The sequence below is a fragment of the Lepus europaeus genome, chromosome 20, assembly GCF_033115175.1.
Source record: "Lepus europaeus isolate LE1 chromosome 20, mLepTim1.pri, whole genome shotgun sequence".
Lineage (NCBI taxonomy): Eukaryota > Metazoa > Chordata > Mammalia > Lagomorpha > Leporidae > Lepus > Lepus europaeus.
The window spans coordinates 34,641,471-34,665,485 of record NC_084846.1 but is presented as its reverse complement, the minus strand read 5'-3'; the positions used below and the strand labels follow the sequence as shown (position 1 = coordinate 34,665,485).

Sequence of the window (24,015 nt, the reverse complement as noted above, 5' to 3'; positions counted from 1 at the left end):
GATGAAAGAAAATTTAGTTTGTAAATTCATAAAGCATAATTTTTGAAATTTCCTTCATAAAGCATTACTCTTAATAAAGTTATTGTTAAAATAATAGTTATTCCTTTAAAAAGTAATACATCTTACTATAGAAATGTGATAGAAAAAGGAAACAAGAAAATAGTTACTATTATTATTTCCAAAGTGTTTCTTTACAGATTTTTCATATATTTATTCTGGGTCCAGTTATGTTGTCAATTTTTTCACTAGAAAATTTTGAGGAAGAACTTTTTTCCCATATCAGAAAATTTCTTTGAAAACACCAATCATGATGACTGCATGATAGACTATACTTTGAAGGCACAAGGAGTCTGAAAAATGTTCATGGAAAACACAGATTATGGAGAACTGCATGGATTCCAAACATTTTCTGAATCAAAGTAAATTCATCTTTTCATTTCATTTTTCAGTGGACCTTTTTTGAAGCTCCATTGTACATTAATCTACTTCATCATTCTCCTGTGGTTGGAATGTGTTCTGAATTATACAAATAAAATTATGCAGACATGCATATTTGTACATAAATTCCTTTCTTTCTTTGGTATTGATGTCAGAATATAGAAAGTTCTATCAACTGACATAAGCATTGTAACACATTTGACTCGCAAATGACCTTGAACTCAGGAAAAAATTGAGGCCCATGAGGATCTAGCACAATGATCCCAAAAGAATTTTTTTCTTCTTTTTAATCCTTCATCCTTTTTCAAAGAAGTTACTTTACACTTACGAGTAGTTAAACACACTTCTTACCGTTATTTTTATTGGTTTTGATAACACAAACCAGTGCACATCATTTAAGTTTTCAAGTTTAATTAGAAAACTCTTTTTACTGTGACATTATCATGGGGAAAAAAATCCATGCATTGCAATGTCAAACACATATTTGTCTACTAAATAAAGAATAAAAGCAAAGTCCAACAACATAAAGAGAAAGTCCACCTGAGCCAAACTTAATAAAAATTAAATAATCATAATTTTTGAAATATTTCCCTATATACAAGATGCTAATTGGCATTTTTAAACAATTTGGTTAGAATGTTCTCACTCATGACTTCAAGAGAACAGTCTTTGCACACAAGCAGGAAGACTAAATATAATTTATTCTGCATACAAAGAAGCATCCAACTTGACTTTAAAATTGCACAAATTTCACAAGTATTAAATTTATTTGATATGTCTGAGAATTAAAAAAGGAGCTGACTCAACTCTACTAAGCAAGATGAACACAAAATATGTTGATCTTTGCATTAAAAATCTACGCACAACTTTGTGGGAGTCATAATTTTGAGAAGTGGCCAAATATTGCCAAATTTAGCCTTCAGTGTGACTTTAGGGAAAACATCATAGATTATTCTGAAAGCAAAATTTTACAATCATAGTTGAAATTCTGATAGCTAGATATTTAAGTACCTTGGCTCATGTTTTAAAAGCCATGGAAAACTGCCAATTTCACTCATATTTTTCATTTCCTATAATTGGATTTTTAGATTTTCCATTGGAAAATAAATATAAAATCTGTCATTGGCTGCTATTTAAGATGAAATCTACGCATGCTTCATTTACTCATCCATTGACATGAAGTGAAACAAATATTTTTCCCCAGTGACATGTAATATTTTACATGTACTTTTAATAAAAAACAAAATTCAAGTAGTGAATTTTTATTAAAGATCTGTTTTGGGGCTATTTCTGCCCTTTATATGAATATAGTCTCTCTCACACACAAATCCAAAAAAATATTAAAGGGACACCATAAATAAAGTTGTTTATGAAGTTTGACAATAATTCTGGTTTTCTATAGAAGCCACCCATAGATTAGATTAATATCAGCAAATACATTGAATGTTACTTTACTATTCACCAAATCTTTGCTGGATGTATACGTTCTGACAATGTTATTTACTTGTTCACTAAAGATTTGCTGGGTGCCTGCAAGCTGGCAAAGGCACAAGGGAGAATGTTCTGGGGAAATACAAATCGCCTGAATATAATCCTTTCCTCCCCTCCAAATATAAATAGGTAAGCTTTTTTTTTTCTTAAATAATTGCCATGTAAGGATATTTGGAAATGTTCTGGGGAAAGACTTTTCTATTTCTTTGAGTGGATTTTGACATGTGCCGGTTCTTGTACTCTTCTATATAGATTGCATACAGGGACATCATTTTCCTTGAAGTCTGTGTAGTTTGAAGCAGAAGAATCCTAAGGGACAGAGCTGTCAAATGAAGCTTGACATTGGGCTGGAGTTTGGCACAACTCCTTGCTTGGATCCCAGCTAATACGGCATACTGACTAATGCACTGCAGATGGGCTTGAAGTCCTGTACAGCCATTTAACCATTGGTCTGGTAATTAATCTTTACATGATTGAGTTAAATAAGGATAGTGATACCTCTGTTTATCCTCAAATCAGGGCTCTTGACCAAAGGGCTGGGTTTTTTTTCCTCTCTTTTATAACTTCTACTGATTTTCATATACCTTTTAAAATTGGTTTAATATTTTAACATTCTTTGTTTTTATGTAGATTATATGCATACATGTACAGAAATACGGAGAGATGATTGGTGACAGACAATCAGGACCATTAACAGCTATATATTTTAAGTCCATTATTTTTTAAATGTACTTTGAGAGGCAGAGGCACAGAGCTTCCATCCACTAGTGTACCCTTCACTCTCCAAATGCCTGAAACAGCTGGGGTTGGGCAGGGTCAAAGCTGAGAGCCAGGAACTCACATGCATGCAAGAACTCAAGTACCTGAGCTGCCTCCCAGGCCATACATCATTAGGAAGCTGGAATCAGGGACAATGCTGAGACAGACTGAGGCTTGCAGGCATCCCTAGTGGTGTCTTAACAGTTTCACCAAATGTCCACCCCAGGGCAATTTTTTTATCTTCCTTGGGTGGAGAGGGCTCTCAATAGGCACGTTCACCTGGTTAAATCCTATTCTTCTTATATGATTATGATAGAACCTTACTTCCCACAGGTTCTTTGACCTTCCTAGTGTCCTGGCTGATCATGAATGTCTTTTGGTGCTCTCCAAATAACCCCAAACATATCTGGATAGCAACATAAAAGTTGATATGTAGAGCTGGCACTGTCCCTAGGATGTGATGTTATTGGTTTCTGTGCCCACTCCTGCCTCTTCTCTGCAGCTCCCTGGAGGGCAGATTCTATGATGAATTTTGTGCTAGTAACTCTGTGCCTGGTACATGGAGGGCTCAGCTGAGAAGCGATGCCATCTTGGAACTGGCCGACAGTACTTTTGGGTACCTAAGATGAAAGGAGGGGGGACCTATCTTCACCTGCAGTTACCCCTTTGTAATTATATTAAATAAGAGAGCTATCAATAAGCTAACTTTCAATCCTAGTTGCCATTGTAAATAGAGAAATGAGTGAAAAATTGGGAAAAAAGACTGAGACATACAAGTGGGGATGTCATCCAAATACAGGTGAAAATTGGTGAGAGTGGGTGAAGGTGTGGAAGAAGGCACAGAATCTGTGTGAAACAGGGTCAAGCTATGTAAATGCCAATAAATGCTAAAGCAAAACACACAAACAGCACAGCAGCCCAGTAAGTCAAAACCAAACCCAAGTTCTTACTGCCTGGTCAATGGGCCTGCATTAGGCATTTTGGAGAAAACATCAGGGAAATGTCATTGACACATGCCCCGTTTCTAACACAAGAGGGTCTTTCTGCCAAAGCCATGAGAAAACAGCAGGAGTAGTCAGGGGGGAAATTTCACTGAGTGCAAAGCCATTGATCAGACTTCCAAGCAAAGGGAAACTTGGAGACAGAATTCATACTGAGATGCAAAATAAAACAAGGAAGGGGCTGGCATTGTTGCATAATGGGTTAAGCCTCTGCCTGTGATGCCAGCATTCCATACAGGTGCTGGTTCAAGTCCTAGCTGCTCCACTTCTGATCCAGCTCCCAGATAATGTGCCTGGGAAAGCAGGGGAAGATGGCCCAAGTGCTTGGGCCCCTGCACTCACATAGGAGACCCAGATGAAGCTCCTGGCTTCGTCCCTGACCAGCTGTTGTGGTCATCTGGGGAGTGAACTAGCATTGGAAGATCTCTCTCTCTCTCCCCACTATCTCTCTGTAACTCTGCCTTTCAAATAAATAAGATAAATCTTAAGAAAAAACATTGAGGAAAAGTAAACTCAGAAAATATCCATATATTCAACTGTGGGCAAGAAAAAGAAAAGGAATAAGATGTAGCAATGGTTGGTTTCACAAGTGAAGTAACTAAAATGACCTTAAGTGTCCTTGACTAAACTGAACTGAACCAATAAAATATAATGCTGAGAGGTTGAAACATGGCGTGAGTGTGGATTGGAAGCCGAAAAACTCTGTGATGCAGGTTATTTTTCTTAGGAAGTTGAGCATTTGAGTGTAACACTGACCTCTTCCATTTCAAAGGAGTCTGGTCCTTTACCCACAAGACAAGACCAGTTCTTGAGCTTATTAGAGTGAATCGAGTTCTTCCACATTCTTTCCTTGACTGATCCCTCAAACACACAGGATGGAGGAACCTGCTTGGCCTGTGGGGATGAGTGTGGCCACTGCTTGCTCAGAAGACCTTGCAGAGGACGACCAGGTATCCAGTCACCACTGGCTTGCAGTGACTGATTTTCTGCCACAGGAGACAGATGCCTTTGGTTGACTGAGGCAGCTGGTAACTCTGCTCCATTTGCTTCTGGTTGGGAAGAAGGAATGAAAACATCATCCTCCAACTTAAATGAAGCTTCCGAGTCGCAGTCTCTCCTGATGGTCTGTCTTGAAGCTCTCCTTGTAAGTTTCCCCATTCTTCTTTGATGCCCTTTGGTCGCACTCACTGAGGTTCCCTGTGCACTCTCTCCTCCAGACTCCCCCTCCACTTTGTTCTGTAGGATGTTAATATCATTCAGCAAAGATGAGAAGGTGCTGTTCCCATGATCCAAGCTTCCCAGCTGATGGAAATGGCCTGAACAACACAAGAAACACAGTCTCTAGACTAGGTCTTTTCAATGGAACTGTAGGAAATAAGGTACTAAAAAGTGAAGAATTGGTTAACATGTGATATTTAAGATAAAAGGATTTCAAGCTCTTAAAACTCATTTTCCCAGTGCCTGCCACTGTAATTATGAAAGATGGCTCCCCTCACAATGGTTCCCCTATTCTCTATTATATTTAGTTAAGCTATATTAGAGGCATGTGTGTGTGTGAGCAAGAGCGAGAGCGTGAGCGAGAGAGAGAGAATGCAAATAGGAGGCTCTTTCCAGAAGTTCATGGAAAAATAGAAGAAATAAATTTATTTTGATGCAAAAATGTTTGAAATCCATGTAAAGCTATTTCATTATATTCATTTCTCATGAACTTTTTGAAGACTCTATCTATGGCATATAGTAACAACTACATATAGGAATATAAAATCTCATATGAGACTATAGTTTTTATGTGCTAATCAATTAGAAACTGCAGACATGAGATCTACATGAGGATACTTCAAAAGTTCATGGATATAGAATCAAAAGATAAATTTGTTATGGCACCAAAAAAAAAAAATTGGAGGGCAGGAGTTGTGGCACAGCTTAGGACACCTGTATCCCATATCTGAATGTCTCTTGGCATCCTGGCTACTCTGCTTCTGATCCATGTTCCTGCTAATGCACTTGGGAAGCAACAGATGATGGCTCAAGTACTTAAATTCCTGTGACCCACATAGGAGACCAGAATAGAATTCCTGTGTCCTGGCTTGAGCCTTGTCCAGCCCTGGCTGTTTCCAACATTTGGGGAGTAACCAGTAGATAGAAGATGTCTCTGTCTCTTTGTTTCTGTCTCTGTCTCTCAGTCTCTGTCATTGTGCCTTTACAATAAATTCTTTTGATAATATGCATTTCCATGAATTATGAAGACCCACTGTACATATACTTGTATTAAGCTCAATGTAAATGAGTAAGCCCAGCTCTTTCAATACAAGGTTACCTGAGTAGCCTCCACAGCTTTATGCAGATGCCCTCATCATCACCTTCATCATGTCGACCTATTCTGTCACTGAGAATGTGTAAAGACTACAGTATATGGAGTCAGATGGCCAGAATCCAAATCCCAGGTCAACCAATGAGAACAAGTTTGATTTTGGAGTAAATGAATTCACAGATATACAGTGCCTAGCTCTGTGTCAGGCACGTAGTACATGGCCACTTTCTGCATCTTTTTTTCAAAGATTGATTTATTTATCTTAAAGTCAGAGCTACACAGAGAGAGGAGAGGCAGAGAGGTGGAGAGGCAGAGAGAGAGAGAGGGAGAGAGAGAGAGAGAGGTGTCTTCCATCCGATGGTTCACTCCCCAATTGGCTGCAACAGCTAGAGCTGTGCCAATCCGAAGCCAGGAGCTTTTTCCATGTCTCCCACGTGGGTGCAGGGGCCCAAAGACTTGGACCATCTTCTACTGCTTTCTCAGGCCACAGCAGAGAGCTGGATCATAAGTGGAGCAGCCAGGTCCTGAACCAGCGTCCATATGGGATGTCAGTGCTTCAGGCCAAGGTGTTAACCCACTATGCCACAGTGCCGGTCCTTCTGCATCTTTCTTATGGGCAACTTACATCTGTTGTGAACACCAAAGCACAGTTGCAAAAGCACAATACTATGCAATTATTAGTTGCTAAAATATTGATTATAAAGGAAGGGAATATATATATAGTTCTGAATCTTTCAAGAGAAGATAGTAATTAATATGACTATTTGCCTTTCAAAACAAATAAGCTCCTCAACTTGTGAGACTTTCTGTATTATCTGGCCTCAATAATTTTGGCAATGTGCAAGTACTAAATTAATTAGCATATGGGAGAGACCTAATGTTATAAGGACTAGTTCTGGGACATGTTGCCAGTTTGGGAGAAGTGATAAAAATTTTTTTTACTACCTCAAGATAGTAAGACAATGATAATGGAAACAGAACATTTTGTTTTTTATTGCATGGCCTTCTCTCAACCCCAGTGATGATGCAGGGTTGCATAACTCATAATGGCCTAGGGCTGTAAGCGTGGGCAAGAATGTTCTTCTCTGTTCTATTGTTTGTTGTACTATCAGAGCAATGTTTCTGAGACTTCAGTGAGCATTTCCTTATGCCTTCCTGTCTATTGCACATGAAAGGTGAAAATATTGGCTCATTATCCTTTTATTCTAAAAATTATGATGGATTTCTCACAGAGAACTCTGCTATTCTTCCATGGCCTACACAAACTCTTGGGTCCTGGATGTTCTGGAATGATTCGCATTATATTTCCTCTCCTGAGTTAAGCTTCAGTTGAAACTAAATCTCTTGTGAACCAGAGAGTATGACTGAATCAGGCTCCAGCAGTGGTGACTGCTTACATCCATCCCATACCAGGTTTTTATACTTAGGCAAGCCGCACCTAGTAATTGGATCGGTCAACACAGAGAACTCCATAGTCTGAACTGTGGGATGAGTTTTTATTTTTGCCTGTAGGTAGATTGAACAATGGATTAATTTATTCTCATCCTCCAAGTATGAACCTTTTGTACTGAGTTTGAATGAGACATAATTTTCCTTTCCATCTTTTGAACAGCCAGTTCATTTTATTATTGCTTGTTTTACAGTCAACCTCCTCAGCTTTCTTGAATCAAAAATGTATTGGTAGGGGCAGGCACTGTGGTACAGTGGGCTAAGCCTCTGCTTGTAGTGCCAGAATCCTATATAAGCACCAGTTTAAGTCCACTTCCGATCCAGCTCTCTGTTGTGGCATGGGGAGGCAGTAGAAGATGGCCCAAGTGCTTCTTTCCTTCCTTCCTTCTTTCCTTATTTATTTATTTGAGAAGCAGAGAGTGAGCAAGCACACATGAGCACTTCTATCTACTAGTTCACCCCCTAAATACCCAGGAGCTAGAAACTCCATCCAGGTTTCCCACATGGGTGTCAGGGACCCAACTACTTAAGCCATCACATGCTACCTCCCATGGTGCGCAAATAGCAGGGAACTGGAATCAGGAGTGGAGCCAAAACTCAAATCCAGGAACTCTGACATACATCTCCATCAGCATATTAACCACCAGTCCAAAAACCCACCCCAAGTCCACCCTGTTTTAATACTGCAGCTCACCTGACCACTTGCTGCAACTGCTGAGCTATGAATGCCACCAGGTCCTCACTTACCACATAAGCTGGGATTCTCAACAAGAATCCGCTGCTTTTGAGCCTCAAGGAAAACATGGGTGTTGATCCCTCTGGCCACTGAGCCACAATCCAGGAATCTGGCTGGGATTTGTGCACAGATGTCCGGTTCATCAGTACCAAAGCCCAGATCCAGGAGAATCTCCACTGGATCTCTTTCCCAAAATTCCAGCCATTCAGGGATGCTGCAGTAAAAATGAGAAAATTTTATCCAATAACAATTCACTTATTCAATAACCACTTTTTTTAAGTTGCTTCAACCACACAGTCTTCCAGTAATTTGATAAAAGAGGAACCTGACTATGCAAATAGATGTGTGTTTATTAGAATTCATATACAAAGGGACTTCAAAAACTTCCTGAGAGAATTGGGTTAAAAATAAGTTTATGTTGGTGAAAAAAATTGAAGCCCATGCATACAAGGGGGTCTTTAAAAATTCATGAAAATTACATAGTATGAAAAAACTGCATGGATTTCAAAATTTATTGCACCAAAACAAATTTATATTTTAATTCTATTTTCTACAATGTATGAAGTTCTCTTGTATACTTACTTAAAAGACAGGTCATACCTACATACACACACACACACACACACACACGGACTCCTTGCCTGTGCTTTACATATGAAATTATGAACTTCTTTGTCTGGCTTTCTATTTCATAATAGCAAACATTAAATTAGGTCAGGGAGAGTGTGGGACAAGAGCTAGAGACATGTCTAGTTACATGCATGCATTACAGATTTCACCTGTTTGCTTTATAAATACTAACATGCTCTATATAATTTCCTGCATTTTCCCTTAACAACCACAACTTAAGAATCTAAGTTAGCATACAGATCTTTACCTATTCTTTTTATAGCTAAAGCAATTCCATAAAATAGATGAGCCAATGGCTTATGTGGTCATTTCCCCATTGACAGATACTTAACCTGCTTTCCAATTTCACTGACTCATTTATGTGGTTCTTGCAAGTTGGAGTTTGAAAATCCTTTATTCATTTTCTCATTCATCCATTCAGTATCTCTCAAGTGCCTATTTATAATTTCATGAACTCTCGTTACACAGTATGATTTCTTTTGCTGAAAAGTGTGGAAATCACGCACCTTTGTGGTAAACTTGCAGCAGAATGGCAAGAGCTGAAACTAGTCCCTCTGGACAGGCTGGGAGTTTCTGAAAACTGACGGAGAGATCTGCAGTGGGAAAACACCAAAGTGGGATGTGTTGATTTAAACAGTCCCCAGGGAGGTGACCATGAATGTTCCCCTTCCAGAGCAACCATTTGCATGTCCTCTTAGTATCTAAGAGCCTCACAATGCCCACACCTTTGAAGAGAGGAAGGACTTGCAGCTGAGGAGCCACCGCTCTTTTCTAGAGTGTTGTGTTGTTACAGAAAGTGAGAATTTGTCAGGTGGCCGCTAGTGCTCATTATAAAGGTGACAGATAGTCTCACTTTTGACAGATGGCAAATCATTGGAGAACATTTCAGAATGCAGCCTTGCTAGGCACCAACTTTTGGGAGGAAGTTAAAATGACGTGATGAAATAGGTCTTGTGAGCAGCCACTGAAGTGGGACATGTTAATTCCCACAATGGAGGGGGATTTCATACGGAATAGCTAACAACCTCTAAGTGGCCATACACATGCAACAGTGAAAAGCTCTTTAATATGGGAAGGATGAGTGTCACTCTACCCTATAGGCTTGCATTGCAAAGCATATGAAAGCACTCTCAAAGAGCATGGAAATCTATTACACAGTTCAGGTTTATACACCTCTGCTAAACCATGAATCCCACCCAGTAGCATTGGATATAATAGCCAGTTGTTACAAAATTAGAATTTATTTAAAAAAAACACACAGGTATCAATGATCCCAAGAAGACCGAGTTATCCTACTTGAGCTGCTAACTTTGTCTCCATCCTATCCACATTAAATAAGAATTTCTAGGCTGGCACCGTGGCTCAACAGGCTAATCCTCCACCTTGCGGCGCTGGCACACCGGGTTCTAGTCCCAGTCGGGGCGCCGGATTCTGTTCCGGTTGCCTCTCTTCCAGGCCAGCTCTCTGCTATGGCCTGGGAGTGCAGTGGAGGATGGCCCTAGTGCTTGGGCCCTGCACCTCATGGGATACCAGGATAAGCACCTGTCTCCTGGCTTCGGATCAGCGTGATGCGCCGCTGCGGCCATTGGAGGGTGAACCAACGGCAAAGGAAGATCTTTCTCTCTGTCTCTCTCTCTCTCACTGTCCACTCTGCCTGTCAAAAAAAAAAAAAAAAAAGAAGAATTTCTGGGCCCTGTCTCTTCCTTGTTTAGTTGCTTCTCTTCATCAAAGCTACAGGACAGCAAATTTCTGGATAATAAGAACTCCACTTATAACAGATTGTTGAACTTACTGGGAGCCTTGAAGAGGGGCAGAAGACATGTTTCCACTTATAACCCCACTTCGTCTTGTATTCTGCTCACCAAAATGATCCTCACAAAATGAGAGTTGCCCGAAAGATCTCCATTGTCCCTCATAGCTCACTGTTTCTGTGTGTAGCAAAACTCATCATGTAAGAGGAGAAAGGTGTGAATCGGTAGGAGGAGGAGAGACACAGGACTGCCTCTTCAGTATTCAGTGAGTTGGGATTTTCCTGACAGTGCAAGTGTGAGGAGAGCGCAGCGTTCCTAACCTCCAAGAGCTCCGTTCCTAACCTCCAAGAGCTCCGAGTTGGGTAGCACGTGGCACCACAGTTAAGTTGCCCTGCTAGGGACTCCAGCATCCCGTATTGACTGCCTACATCAAGTTCCAGCTACACCTCTGATCCAGCTTCCCACTAAAGCAAACCTTGCCAGGCAGCCAGTGATGGCTCAAGTACTTGCATCCTTTTTATCCTTGTGGGAGACTCAGATTGAGTTCCAGGCTTCAAGTTTCTGCCTGGCCCAGCCTTAGTTATTGAGGGCACTGGGGGAGTGAATGATTGAATAGAATCTTTGTCTGCCTCTGACTGCCTTTCAAATAAAAAGAAAATAAATAATTTTTATTAAAAAAAAGAACACAACATGTATTCCAGGAGTTCTTAGATGATAGCAAGCCTCATTTTCATCTGAAGGACTTGCAAAAATAGAGATTTCCGAACTCTCCCTCCAGATTCTGTGGCTCAGTGTGTTGGGAGTAGGGCTTGGGAATTTATATTTCCACTTAAATTCCTGGGTGTTGTTGATGTTATTGTTCCAGGCAACACACTTGGAGACCAAGTGTCTCTTGTATCAAGAGATGGTCATTTTTTTCGACCTAACACTGAAAATCATGTGTGCTATTGTAAGTAAATAGCACAACAATTGATAACATTGGCAAAATGAAAGTATGAATGTAACTGTTTTATGAACAGATCCTTATGAGCAGTAGAATTTGATTTATGCCTAGGTTCTAACTAAATCAGAATTTGTTCATTTAATTTGCTCACTTTATGACATTTCAGAAACCTGTATTTTCCTCAAGGTTAATGAAGATATTCTAGGCACTGTAGCTATGCCCGTGGATTTTCAAGAGATTGCAAGATCCACAGTATTATTAAGGATCATCCCCACATCTATTTCACTTATCAAAGAAGTGGCTATAAAACACTGCAGAGAAGTAACTGAAGCTGCAGCCTACCTCATGTAGTCTTTCACAGTCATTTGAACCATTCCTTGGTCATGCAAAGAAGCTGCAACAACAACAAAAACAAAGAGTAGAATTTAATTTCCTTTTATCTCAAGGAAGAGTTACTCATTCCCAAATGAACCAACATGGGATTGAATTTCCATATCCAAGTTTGCATAGATATGGAATACATGGCTTCTGTATCGTGAACAAGGCAAAATGAGATCAAGGACCATATTCTGTGGTCTGCACTTGAAGCACTATGCTTGCTCCATGAAGAGGGAAGTCAGTGGCTCCGCCTGCAGTGCTGGCATGCCATGTGGGCGCCAGTTCTAGTCCTGGCTGCCCCTCTTCCAATCCAGCTCTCTGCTATGGCCTGGGAAAGCAGTAGAAGATGGCCCAAGAGCTTGGGCCCCTGCACTCACGTGGAAGACCCAGAAGAAGCTCCTGGCTCCTGGCTTCATATTGGCCCAACTCTGGCTATTGTGGCCATCTGGGGGAGTGAACCAATGGAAGGAAGACCTTTCTCTGTTTCTCCCTCTCACTGTCTAACTCTACCTCTCAAATAAATAAATAAAATCTTTAGAAAAAAAGAAGTCAGTGGCAAAGGGAAGAGTCACTGAAGGTTTCATGGAAGAAGTTGTACTTATCTTGGACTTTTGAGACTGGGGAGAATTAGATGGTTGGAGAAGAGGTGTTATTGTTAAAGGAGAATGTGTATAAAGAAGTAGTAAAAAGCAGGGTGCTGGGCTTGTCTGATTATATCATGGGGCATCTGGGGATGCTCTCAGTACAGAAGGTTGGGAAGCAAGCCCAGGGACAGGTGAAAAAACACATGAAGGGCCTAGCACTTGTTGAGCATCTTCTATCCATTTGTATCTTTTAATCTTTCTAATAGCTTTGTAATTTAGGATCTATCTTCATCTTTCAGAAAAGAAGCTGAGACTCAACAGAAGTTTAGTAATGGGACCAGATCACACAACCAAAAGTAGCAGATATAGGAATTTATCACCTTGATTATAGCCATAGTAGTTACTATTTACTTAGCATTAACTTTGGGCAAGGCAGCATGCTAAGTGTGTCTCTTCTGATTATCACAATAAATCCATGAAAGAGGTGGGATTAATTCCCACCAACACAGAGGAAAGCTGAGGCACAGAGAAATGAAATAAATTCATCATGGCCAGAGATGCCACAGCTTATTTTGTTGCCATTTTGTTACTGTTGTTGTTATTGTTTATTTTCAAAACACCACATGTCAACAGAATTACTTGCTGGTTATTTGAAAGCCAGAAAGAGGAGTTTATATTTATGTGTTAGTATATGGAAATTCATTAAAGATTTTTGAGCAAGTGCATAAATTTAAGAGAGAGCATGCTTAAGATTAATTTCCTAGTAGCAAACTTGGAATTAAGTAATTAATAAATATAGTGGCTCTCCGTTATCTCTGGTTTTGCTTTCTGCAGTTTCAGTTACCTGAAGTCAATCACCATCTGAAAATATGAAATGAGAAATTACAGAAACGAAGAGCCCACAAGATTTCAATTGTGTATTACTCTGAGTAGCATGACAGAATCCCTCACTGTCCTGCCTCCTTCCCTCTGGGACATGAATTGTCATTTTGTGTGGCGCATCCATGAAGTATTCACTACTTGCCCATTAGTCACTTACTAGCCATCCCAGTTATCAGATCACGTTGTAGTTCAGTCACTCTTATTTAACTTAATGATGGCCCAAAGCATAAGAGACAGGAGGATGTGACTACAATATGACAAAGAGAAGTCATCAAGTACTCTCATTGAAGGAGAAGGCATTAGTTCTCTACTTAATAAGAAAGAAAAACACAAAGATTATATGCTGAAGTTGCTAGGATCTGCAGCACAGTAAGATATTTTGAGGGACAGAGAGGCCACATGCATATAACTTTTATTTCAGTATAGTACAGTTGTTATATTTTATTATTGGTTATTATTATTAATCTTTTACTGTACCTAATTTATAAATTAAACTTTATGTATGAATAGGAAAAAAATGTGTGTGTGTGGTGTGTTGCCATGGTTTCAGGCATCCCCAAGGTGTCCTGGAACATATTTCCCCATGTGGATAAGAGAGGTGACTGTGTTGGATGGAGAAAGGCCAATTCAGGGGGCTGTTGCAGTACTCAGATCCTGTCTCACATCCTAACATGTGACTGACATCTGCAGAAGGAAATGTTGAGAGTTCAGGCAAATTCCTCAGCAGGTTCACCAGTTTTCTCGCTTCCACTCACTCACACTCTCCTGGGTACAAATGAGTGATTGATGTGTCCAAAATTGGAATGTGTTGCCACCATGTGCTTCCTTGAGAATACCACATTTTCACCATAAGAAAGATAATACAGGTGGGAGAGTTTGGAAAAATGAACCTGTATGATTTGAACATAAGAAAGAAAAGTAAAATAAATCTTTAGTTTAAAGCCAGAGTTCTTGCCCTGACAGGGGACTATGAATAGATCTTAGGTGTTTGTGAACTTATCTCTGTCAAATTTTTGGGGTGGATACAGGACTATCCATAATTTCCAGCAGATTTTTCAAAGATGCAGTGACCCTGCTAAACAGAAAATGAACACTGATCTAGAACAAAAACCACTGGAGATGTAACTGAGGTGTGAGTGAACAGCCCAGAATACACTGCCATTGAAGAGGTGGAGAGAAAACAGATACATGGAATTCCTGGCTTACCCAACACATGGGACTCTGTCATCACAAGAGTCAGATAGGAAAGAAATAGAAATTTATTTTAAAGGTTTAAGTACAAAGTGGGGACAGACATGGTGTCTGTGCTTCCATTGCTTATCCTACTCCCATGCAAACACTATTAATAAATTATACCACTTCCTCATCCAGCATAGATAGCCTCCCAGAATCTGTAGGAAATATACTACCAATTGATTGGAATCATCAAATTAGATGAGTGTGAGACCCAAGATGGTGGAATAAAGAAGGAGCTTACTGCTCTGGTCTAGGGGAAGATAGTTTTTAAAAAAATGGAGAGAGTGCAGTATCAGGGAAGAGTTAGAGAGAAAATGGCAGAGGAAACTTCATACAAATTAAAGTGACACTGTGAACCTCTGTGGAGGGTATGGACACACACAGTCTAGGACCTCAGCAGTTGAGAGCCTCAGTACCAGCTCCGGAGAGTGAGGTGAGACCAGACTCCAGCAGCCCAAGCCACTGGCAATAAAGCTGTGGGAGAACCTAGCATGAGTCTGGCTTGGAGCTCTGTGAGGGACAGTGTATAAGCCAGCCTAGAGGAGAAGAAAAGGAGGCATGTGTCTCTCTTCCTGACCATCTGGAACCAGTGTCCTGTAACAAGCTGAGAGAGGGAGGGTGCCATTTTGGACATATGTAACAGCTGTGCCAGCTCACATCCATGTGCCCAAAAACCAGCTGAGTGGAGACACCTGAGTATGGCTGGGAGAACTGATAGGGGGTTGGGTACTCATGACTATGGGAGGCTTGTGTGCCTGGACTGTGAAAATACTATGGCTATGTGGCAGGGTGCAGAATGTGGTTGAGACTTTGGGCAGTCACTGTGAGTGGCTCCACATTCTCAGGGCACCCTGATTGCCTGGTGAGAGTCATAGCTGTGGGATTGGTGCTCCAACAAAGGACTGCACAGATCCTTTGTGTGATTTTTGTGGCAGCGTGGATGAATATTGTACCCACCAAGGCTAGTGCCCAGGCATTGGTCTCATTTGAGGAGAGGAGGTAAGCATGAGACTATGCTAACAGAGAAGAACAAACCCCTCTTCTGGTAAGGAGAAAGAGATTTACTGTGCCCAATCTGGGTGTCATTTTGGACACTCACTTCACCCTGGAGCGCTGAATAGAACTCCCTGGACATAACCACCTTATGCCTCTGGGTATTCACTTAAAAAATAGACAGTCCACTAAGCCACAGAGGCATAGTACAAAGATAAAATCCATCACAAGAAAAAACAAAACAAAAAAGAAACCAACAAGTATCTCCATAAATGCAGAATAAATGCAGCAATTCAAGAATAAAGAATAAGGAAGATGACATGATGCCCCCCAAAAAACACAATACTTCAATTCTAGAATGTGAAGATGAAGAGACTGAAGAAATGACAGAAATGGAATTCAAAAAGTTAATTGTAGGATTATTTTGAAGTAATCAGAAGCAAATCCACAAACTAACAAAATCTTTAATGACATAAAATTTCTCCTATGAAATTGAGATCTTAAAAAAGAAATCAAAATGACATCTTAGAAATAAAGAATTCAATAGAACAAATAAAAATTGTGGTGGAAAGCCTGAACATACTGGGTGAAGCAGAAGAAAGAATATCTGAGGTAGAAGACAAATTGCTGGAAATTTTACACTCAGACTAAAAAAAGAAAAGATTAGAAATCTAAAAATCTGTTGGAGATCTATGGGATACTATCAAACTACCCAACATATGGGTCTTAGGCGTTCCTGAAGATGTGAGAAGAGAGAATTAATTACAAGGCCTTTTTAGTGAAATAATTATAGAAAACTTCCCTAATTTGGAGAAAGAAAGAGGTGCCCAAGTACAGAAAACACATAGAACTCCTAGTAGCCATGACTAGAAAAGATCTTTATCACAATGCATTGTTATGCATGAGAGAAACACCAGATTACTTTCAGAGGATCTACAAATAGACTCACAGCAGACTTCTTATCAGAAAACCTACAGACTAGGAGAGAATGGTGAGATATATTCCATGTCTTAAGAGAAAAAAACTGTCAAGTAGGAATACTGTACCCTGCAAACCTCTCATTTATGAACGAAGGTGAAATAAAGACCTTCCATAATAAACCAAAATTGAAAGAATGTGTCACTACCCATCCAGCCTTACAAAAGATGCTTAGGGATATACTACACACAGAAACATGGTCATCACTATGAAAGAAGGTGCAAGTAGAAAATCTCAAAGTAAAAGTACAAAGGAAATCCAAAGTAACTAATAGGAATATTTACAGGAAAATGGCAGGGCAGTCATTACTTAACAATAGTCATTTTGAATGTAAATGGCCTCAACTTTCCAGTTAAGACACAGACAGCTGAATGGATTAAAAAACAAAACCCATCTATTTGCTGTCTACAAGAAATACATCTCACCAACAAAAATATGCACAGACTGAAAGTGAAAGGATGTAAAAAGATATTCAAAGCTAGCATAGAACAAAAAAAAGCTGGTGTGGCTATTCTAATATCAGGGAAAATAGACTTTAACACAAAAACTGTTAAAAGAGACAAAGAGGGGCTGGCACTGTGGCATAGCGGGTAAAACCACTGCCTGCAGTGCCAGCATCCCATATTGGCACTAGTTCAAGTCCCAGCTGCTCCTCTTCTGATCCAGCTCTCTGCTATGATCTGGGAAAGCAGAAGATGGCCCAAGTCCTTAGTCCCCTGAACCCGTGTGAAAGATCCGGAAGAAGCTGGATCTGGCTTTGGAACAGCACAGCTCCAGCTGCTGCGGCCATCTAGGGAGTGAACTAGCAGATGGAAGACCTCTATCTCTGGGTCTGCCTTCTTGTAACCCTGCCTTTCAAATAAATAAATAAATATGTAAAAAAAAGACAAAGAAGTACACTGTATAATGATTAAGAGATCAAGTCAACAGGAAGATGTGACTATTATAAACATATATTCTCCTAATTACAGGGCACCTGGCTATTTAAAAGAAATGATAATGGATGTAAAGGGAGACATTGATTCCAATAAAGCAGTAATGGGGGACTTCAAACCACTACTTTCAGCAATGGACAGATAAACCAGATAGAAAATCAGCAAGGAAACAACAGTTAATTAAAACTATGGACCAAGTGAATCTAACTGGTCTACAGAACTTTCTATCCTACAGTCACAGTACACATATCCTTCTCACCCAAGCATGGAACTTTCTCTAGGTTTGACCACAATCTAGTTCATAAAGCAAGTTTCAGCAAATTCAAAAAGATCGAAATCATACCACGCATCTTCTCAGATCACAATGGAATGAAGCTGAAAATAAACAACTCTGGAATTTCTAGAACCTATGCAAACACATGGAGAATGAACAACATGCTCCTGAATGAACAGTGGGTCATTGAAAAAAATTAAAAGAGAAATCAAAAAAATTCTGGAAACAAATTAAAACAATACAACATATCAAAATTTATTAACTAAGCAAAAGCAGTGCTAAGAGGAAAGTTCATGGCAATTGGTGCCTACATCATGATACTGGAAAGGCACCAAGTAAATGAGCTATCAATGCATCTCAAAGACCTAACCAAACCAAACCAAACCTAAAACTAGTAGGAGAAAAGAAATAATTAAAATTAGTGAATAAACAAAATTGAAACAAAAAAAGCAACACAAAAGATAAGCAAAACAAAAAGTTGGCTTTTGAAAAAATAAACAAAATTGGCCCAACTAACCAAAAAAAGGAGGGAGAAGACCTAAATCAATAAAATTAGAGATGAAAAAGGAAATGTAACAATAGAAAACATAGAAATAAAAAGAATCATCAGAAACTACTACAAAGAGCTGTATGCCAACAAACCAGGAAACCTAGAAGTTGTTGATAGATTCCTGAACACATACAACCTACCTAAATTGAGCCATAAAGACACAGAAAACCTAAACAGACCAATAATCAGGATGGAAATTAAATCAGTTATAAAGAACCTTCCAAAAAAGAAAAGCCCAGGACCAGATAGCTTCACTGCTGAATTCTACCAGATATTTAAAGAACTAATTCAAATTCTTCTCAAGCTACTTTAAACAATGGCTTCATTCTATGAAGCCAGCATCACCTTAATTCCTAAACCTAGAAAAGATGCAATAGAGAAAGAGAACTACAGACCAATTTCCCTGTTGAATATAGACACAGGAATCCTCAACAAAATACTAGCAAATCAAAGCCAACAACATCAGAAAGATCATACCTGGACCAAGTGGGATTTATCTCTGGTATGCAGGGATGGTTCAACATTCACAAATCAATAAATGTGATATATGACATTAACAAGTTGAAGAAAAACAACCATATGATTTTCTCAATAGATGAAGTGAAAGCATTTGATAAGATACAACACAGTTTCATGATGAAAACCTTGAGCAAATTTTATGTAGAAGGAACGTTTCTCAACACAATCATGGCAATTTATGACAAACCCACGGCCAGAGCCCTACTGAATGAGGAAAAGTTGGAAGTATTCCCACTAAAATCCGGAACCAGAAAAGGATGCCACTCTCACCATTGCTACTGAAGGTTTTAGCCAGAGCCATTAGGCAAGAAAAAGAAATCAAAGGGATACCAATTGAGAACGAGGAAGTCAAACTATCCCTATTGACATATGACAAGATCCTATATATAGGGAATCCAAAAGACTCCACCGAAAGACTACTGGAACTCATAGAAGAGTTTGATAAAGTGGCAGGATATAAAATCAACACACAAAATTGAACAGCCTTTGTATACACAGACAATGCCACAGCTGAGAAAGAGTTTCCAAGATCAATCCCATTCACAATAACTGCAAAAAAATCAAATACCTTGGAATAAATTTAACCAAGGATGTCAAATACCTCTATGATTAGAAGTACGAAACATTAAAGAAGAAATAGAAAAAGATAAAAAAATGGAAATATCTTCCATGTTCATGGACTGCAAGAATCAGTATTATCAAAATGTCCACATTACTAAAAGCAATTTACAGATTCAATGTGATACCAATCAAAATACCAAGGATATTCTTCTCAGACATAGAAAAAATGCTGCTGAAATTCATAAAGAAACACAGGAGGCCCCAAATAGCTAAAGCAATGTTATACAACAACAAAAAAAGCTGGAGGCATCACAATACCAGATTTCAATATATACTACAGGGCAGTTATAATCAAAACAGCCTGGTACTGGTACAAAAACAGATGACTAGACCAATGGAAGAGAAGAGAAATGCCAGAAACCAATCCAAGCATCTACATCCAACTTATCTTTGACAAAGGAGCTAAAATCAATCCCTGGAGCAAGGCCAGTCTCTTAAGAAAAATGGTGCTGCGAAAACTGGATCTCCACATGCAGAAATATGAAGCAATACCCCTACCTTACACCTTACACAAAAATCCACTCCAAATGAATTAAAGACCTAAATCTATGACCAGATACCATCAACTTATTAGAAAACATTGGGGAAACCCTGCAAAACATCAGCATAGGCAAAGAATTCTTGGAAAAGTTCCCATAGGCATCAGCAATCAAAGCCAAAGTTGACAAATCGGATTACATTAAATTGAAAAGCTTTTGTACTAAGAAAGAAACACTCAGGAATGTGAAGAGGCAACCAACACAATGGGAAAATTATTTGCAAACTATGCAATTGATACAGGATTAATAATCAGAATATATAAACTTATCAAGAAATTCAACAAAAGGCCAGTGCTGCAGCTCACTAGGCTAATCCTCTGCCTGTGGCACTGGCACCCCAAGTTTTAGTCCCGGTTGGGGCACCAGATTCTGTCCCGGTTGCTCCTCTTCCAGTCCAGCTCTCTGCTGTGGCCCAGGAAGGCAGTGGAGGATGGCCCAAGTCCTTGGGCCCTGCATCCGCATGGGAGACCAGGAGGAAGCACCTGTCTCCTGGCTTCGGATTGGTGCAATGTGCTGGCCGTGGCGGCCATTTAGAGGGTGAACCAATGGAAGGAAGACCTTTCTCTCTGTCTCTGTCTAACTCTGTCTGTAAAAAAAAAAAAAAAAAAAGAAAGAAAGAAATTCAACAATAATGAAACAAGCAAAACAGTTAAGAAATGGGCAAAGGTCCTGAACAGGCATTTTTCAAAAGAGGAAATCCAAAAGGTCAACAGACACATGAAAAAATGTTCAGGATCACTAGCCATCAGGAAAATGCAAATCAAAACCACAATGAAGCATCATCTCACCTCCGTTAGAATAGCTTTCATACAGAAATCAACAAAGAACAAATGCTGGTGAGGATGTGGGGGGAAAAGGTACCTTAATCCACTCTTGTTGGGAAGGTAAAATGGTAAAGCCACTATGGAAGACAGTGTAGAGATACCTCAGGAATCTGAATATAGACCTACCATATAACACAACCATCCCACTCCTGCGAATTAACGTAAGTGAAATTAAATCAGCAGATGAAAGAGTTATCTGTACTCCCATGTTTATTGCAGCTCCATTCACAATAGCTAAGATATGGAATCAACCCAGATGTCTTTCAACTGAAGAATGGATAAAGAAATTATTTGATATATACATCATGGAATACTACACAGCAGTTAAAAAAAATCCGGTAGTTTGCTACAAAATGAATGAAACTGGAAAACATCATACTTAGTGAAATAAACCAGTTCCAAAAGTATAAATACCATATGTTCTCTCTGTCCTGTGATAACAGAGTAGAGCACCAAAAAGGCAATCTATAGAAGTGAAATTGACACTTTGCAAAGCAATGACTTTCAACAGCCCTTGTCTCGACTGTTGAGAAACAGCTTTTTTTAATATTATTTTTATACTATTGAACTCTTTACTTAACATAGAGTTAATCATATGTGTATAAATTTGATTGAAAATAGATACTAGTAAAAAACAAACAAACAAACAAACAAACAAAAAACAAGAGTGGGACTAGGAGAGTAAGGAAGAAGAGGTTTGGGAGAGTGGAGGGGAGGGAAGAATCACCATGTTCCTGAAGTTGTAATTGTGAAATGTATGAAGTTTGTATTTCTTAAATAAAAGGCTTCTAGGGGGAAAAACAAATTATATGAGTAATGCCAAAGGTGGGGTTTTGAGAAAAAGGTTAATTTAGGGGCATTTGTCTAAATTTTAGCTGATCATTTGAAGAAAATACATAACTACATCATAAAACATCCTAGGGTATAGTGACCAAGGGAGAAATAAATACAAAAGCAAATGGCCATAATCACAGTTATTGTGATATAAATGTGATGCTTCTAAAATTTTGTATGTGATATCTGGTACATATATTCACATCAAAAAGAATAAAAAAAAAAAAGAATACCTGACTCAAACACTGAACCAGATCAAAAATGAAGCATAACGCCAGTCTGTTTTTCTTATTATATTCATAGTTTGAGAACTTCAGATCATGGCAGAAAGAGTCTAATAACATATGAAATCTTTTTGCAAATGTCTGACAATTTAAATAAATTTAATGGAGTTGTTGCACAGGATATCTTCTTCCATTTAGCTCTTTCTTCACCCTAGGAAGCACCTCTAGGATCCAAATCTCATTCCATAAAATACTATTAACCCATTGCAGTTCACTGACCTCTGCTCTGTGTTGGTGCTTCTCGAACTTGTTTTTAATAAACTTAGTGTCACAATGAACTAATAATAAGCTGTCCAAACGGAAGGTAAAATATTTACCATTTCAAATATTTTTTTCCATTTCTCCCTGCCCTTCCTACCAGCAGCATCTCTACTGCTTTGCCTGTAAGGCACAAGGTCAGCCCCCATTTATGGTTCCTATAATTCATCTGGAGAGTTTCTGAGCATATCTCTCATGTCCTAAAATATCTCGAGTCTAAAACATTTTACAGTGTCATCTGCAAGTACCACCATTCTTGTCACTGCCTCAGTATCTTCTGGTTGGGTACCATTACTATGGGTTTCCTGGAATGTGTGAATGTACATATGTGTGGGCCAGGAATCTGACATTGGGATCCTGCTCAAATGGTCAGTGAGGTAATGACCCAGTCTCAGCTATTGATGCAAAGTGTATCTCAGCTTAAGTTTTCAAGAAGCCTAACCCTATAGCAAATCTAGTCATCCAGGTTCCTTCATGGGACTCTAGGACATCTACTGGTCCCTGACCAGGTTCCACACCCTCTTCCTTGCCACTACTGTTGGAAGCAGTCTGGTTGCCAGGACACCCAGGGCAACCCCCAAGAGGACAAGAAGTCCCTCAAGTAAACAGGTTTTCTCGGGACTGGGCAAAATGGGTCTGGAATGGTTACAGTGGGGGTTTTCTTGCTTGATAACACTTATGACAGCCTTACAGCTTTAGCACCAGATCGGCAAAGGACGCTCCCACCTTCCACTGTGCTGAGAGCACCCTGGGAGGCCTAGCCACCAGACAGGGGACAACAGGTGGGATGTTTGACCCTTTTCCTGAACCCCTTCTTCACGGATCTAGAAATACAGCTCCTACATTCTGTCCTATATTCCCAACACTCTTGCTTAAAATGACACAACTGTCTATCTATAGCCATTCAGACATAGCCCTCTCTGCTGCCAAGCTCAGGTTTTGGATAAAATCAGGCCTGGGAAAACTGATACAACTTTTTAAAACTCATGCGATAAGTCTTGATTTTTTTTAAACTGTGGCAAAATCATTAAAATTAATTGGGTTTACAGCTTAACTTCTATTTTATATTCCCAAGTTCCCTAGGTCCTGAGAGACCATGTGGTATTTTCACAGTGCCACTGTGCGTTTACTTTGTGATGATGGTGGAAGTGGAGACTGCCTTTCCAGGCCTGGGACCTAGGCAGTTGAGAGTCCTGCACTGGCCTATGTGGCTCTATTATTCCTTGCCTGTTGGAGAATTTGTCAGTCCTCTACCCCCACCAACTATGTTAATTTGTGAACTTTTTGGAGCTTACCACAGTGAGGTTCTGCTTCCCTTTGCCTGTTTTCAATAATGAACTTGAATGAGGAAGCACAAGCTGGTGGCCCATGATGTGCTGGTTCCCACAAGGACCAGGACTCCTAGACTTTCCTTAAAACTTGGAAGAGCCAGCAGGACCAATCCAGGTGTCTTCAGGGAGGCAATCTGTTGAAGGCAAGGCGCTCTCCAATTTTATGCATTTCCTTCCCTCCTGCTTTGCTCATTAGCAATTACCTGCTTGGCTTCTGGAAGCATTGGAGTTGGCTACCTCTGAAAGGAATACGGATCTCATGCTCACTGAATGCCATAATGTAAGCAGCAGACTGTTCCTGTTACCCTAGATTTCCCCACATTTCTGCAGGCTCCTGCCTGAGGTTGCCCCAGGTAGAAGGTGAGACCCTTACAAAGGTATTTTCACTCACCACACAAAGCCCTGCTGGCTAGGAACTCCTCAGTTCCATACTTGGTTTCTCTCATTTTTCAGTTTTCACATTTTCTCCTTCTGGGATACCCTTGA

At 39.7% G+C, this 24,015-nt stretch overlaps 1 protein-coding gene across 1 annotated transcript in view; it reads right to left on the bottom strand.

Annotated features, from left to right (window-relative positions):
* The window catches only part of ITPRID1 (ITPR interacting domain containing 1), a 122,032-nt gene that overhangs the window by 64,643 nt on the left and 33,374 nt on the right, over positions 1-24,015 (bottom strand). Inside the window, exons 5-8 of the mRNA XM_062178545.1 lie at positions 11,852-11,903; positions 9,322-9,408; positions 8,197-8,399; positions 4,446-5,005 (exon numbers count right to left, since the gene is read on the bottom strand). Of these exons, the coding sequence (XP_062034529.1) occupies positions 4,446-5,005; positions 8,197-8,399; positions 9,322-9,408; positions 11,852-11,903 (902 nt within the window). The remainder of the gene's footprint in view (positions 1-4,445; positions 5,006-8,196; positions 8,400-9,321; positions 9,409-11,851; positions 11,904-24,015) is intronic.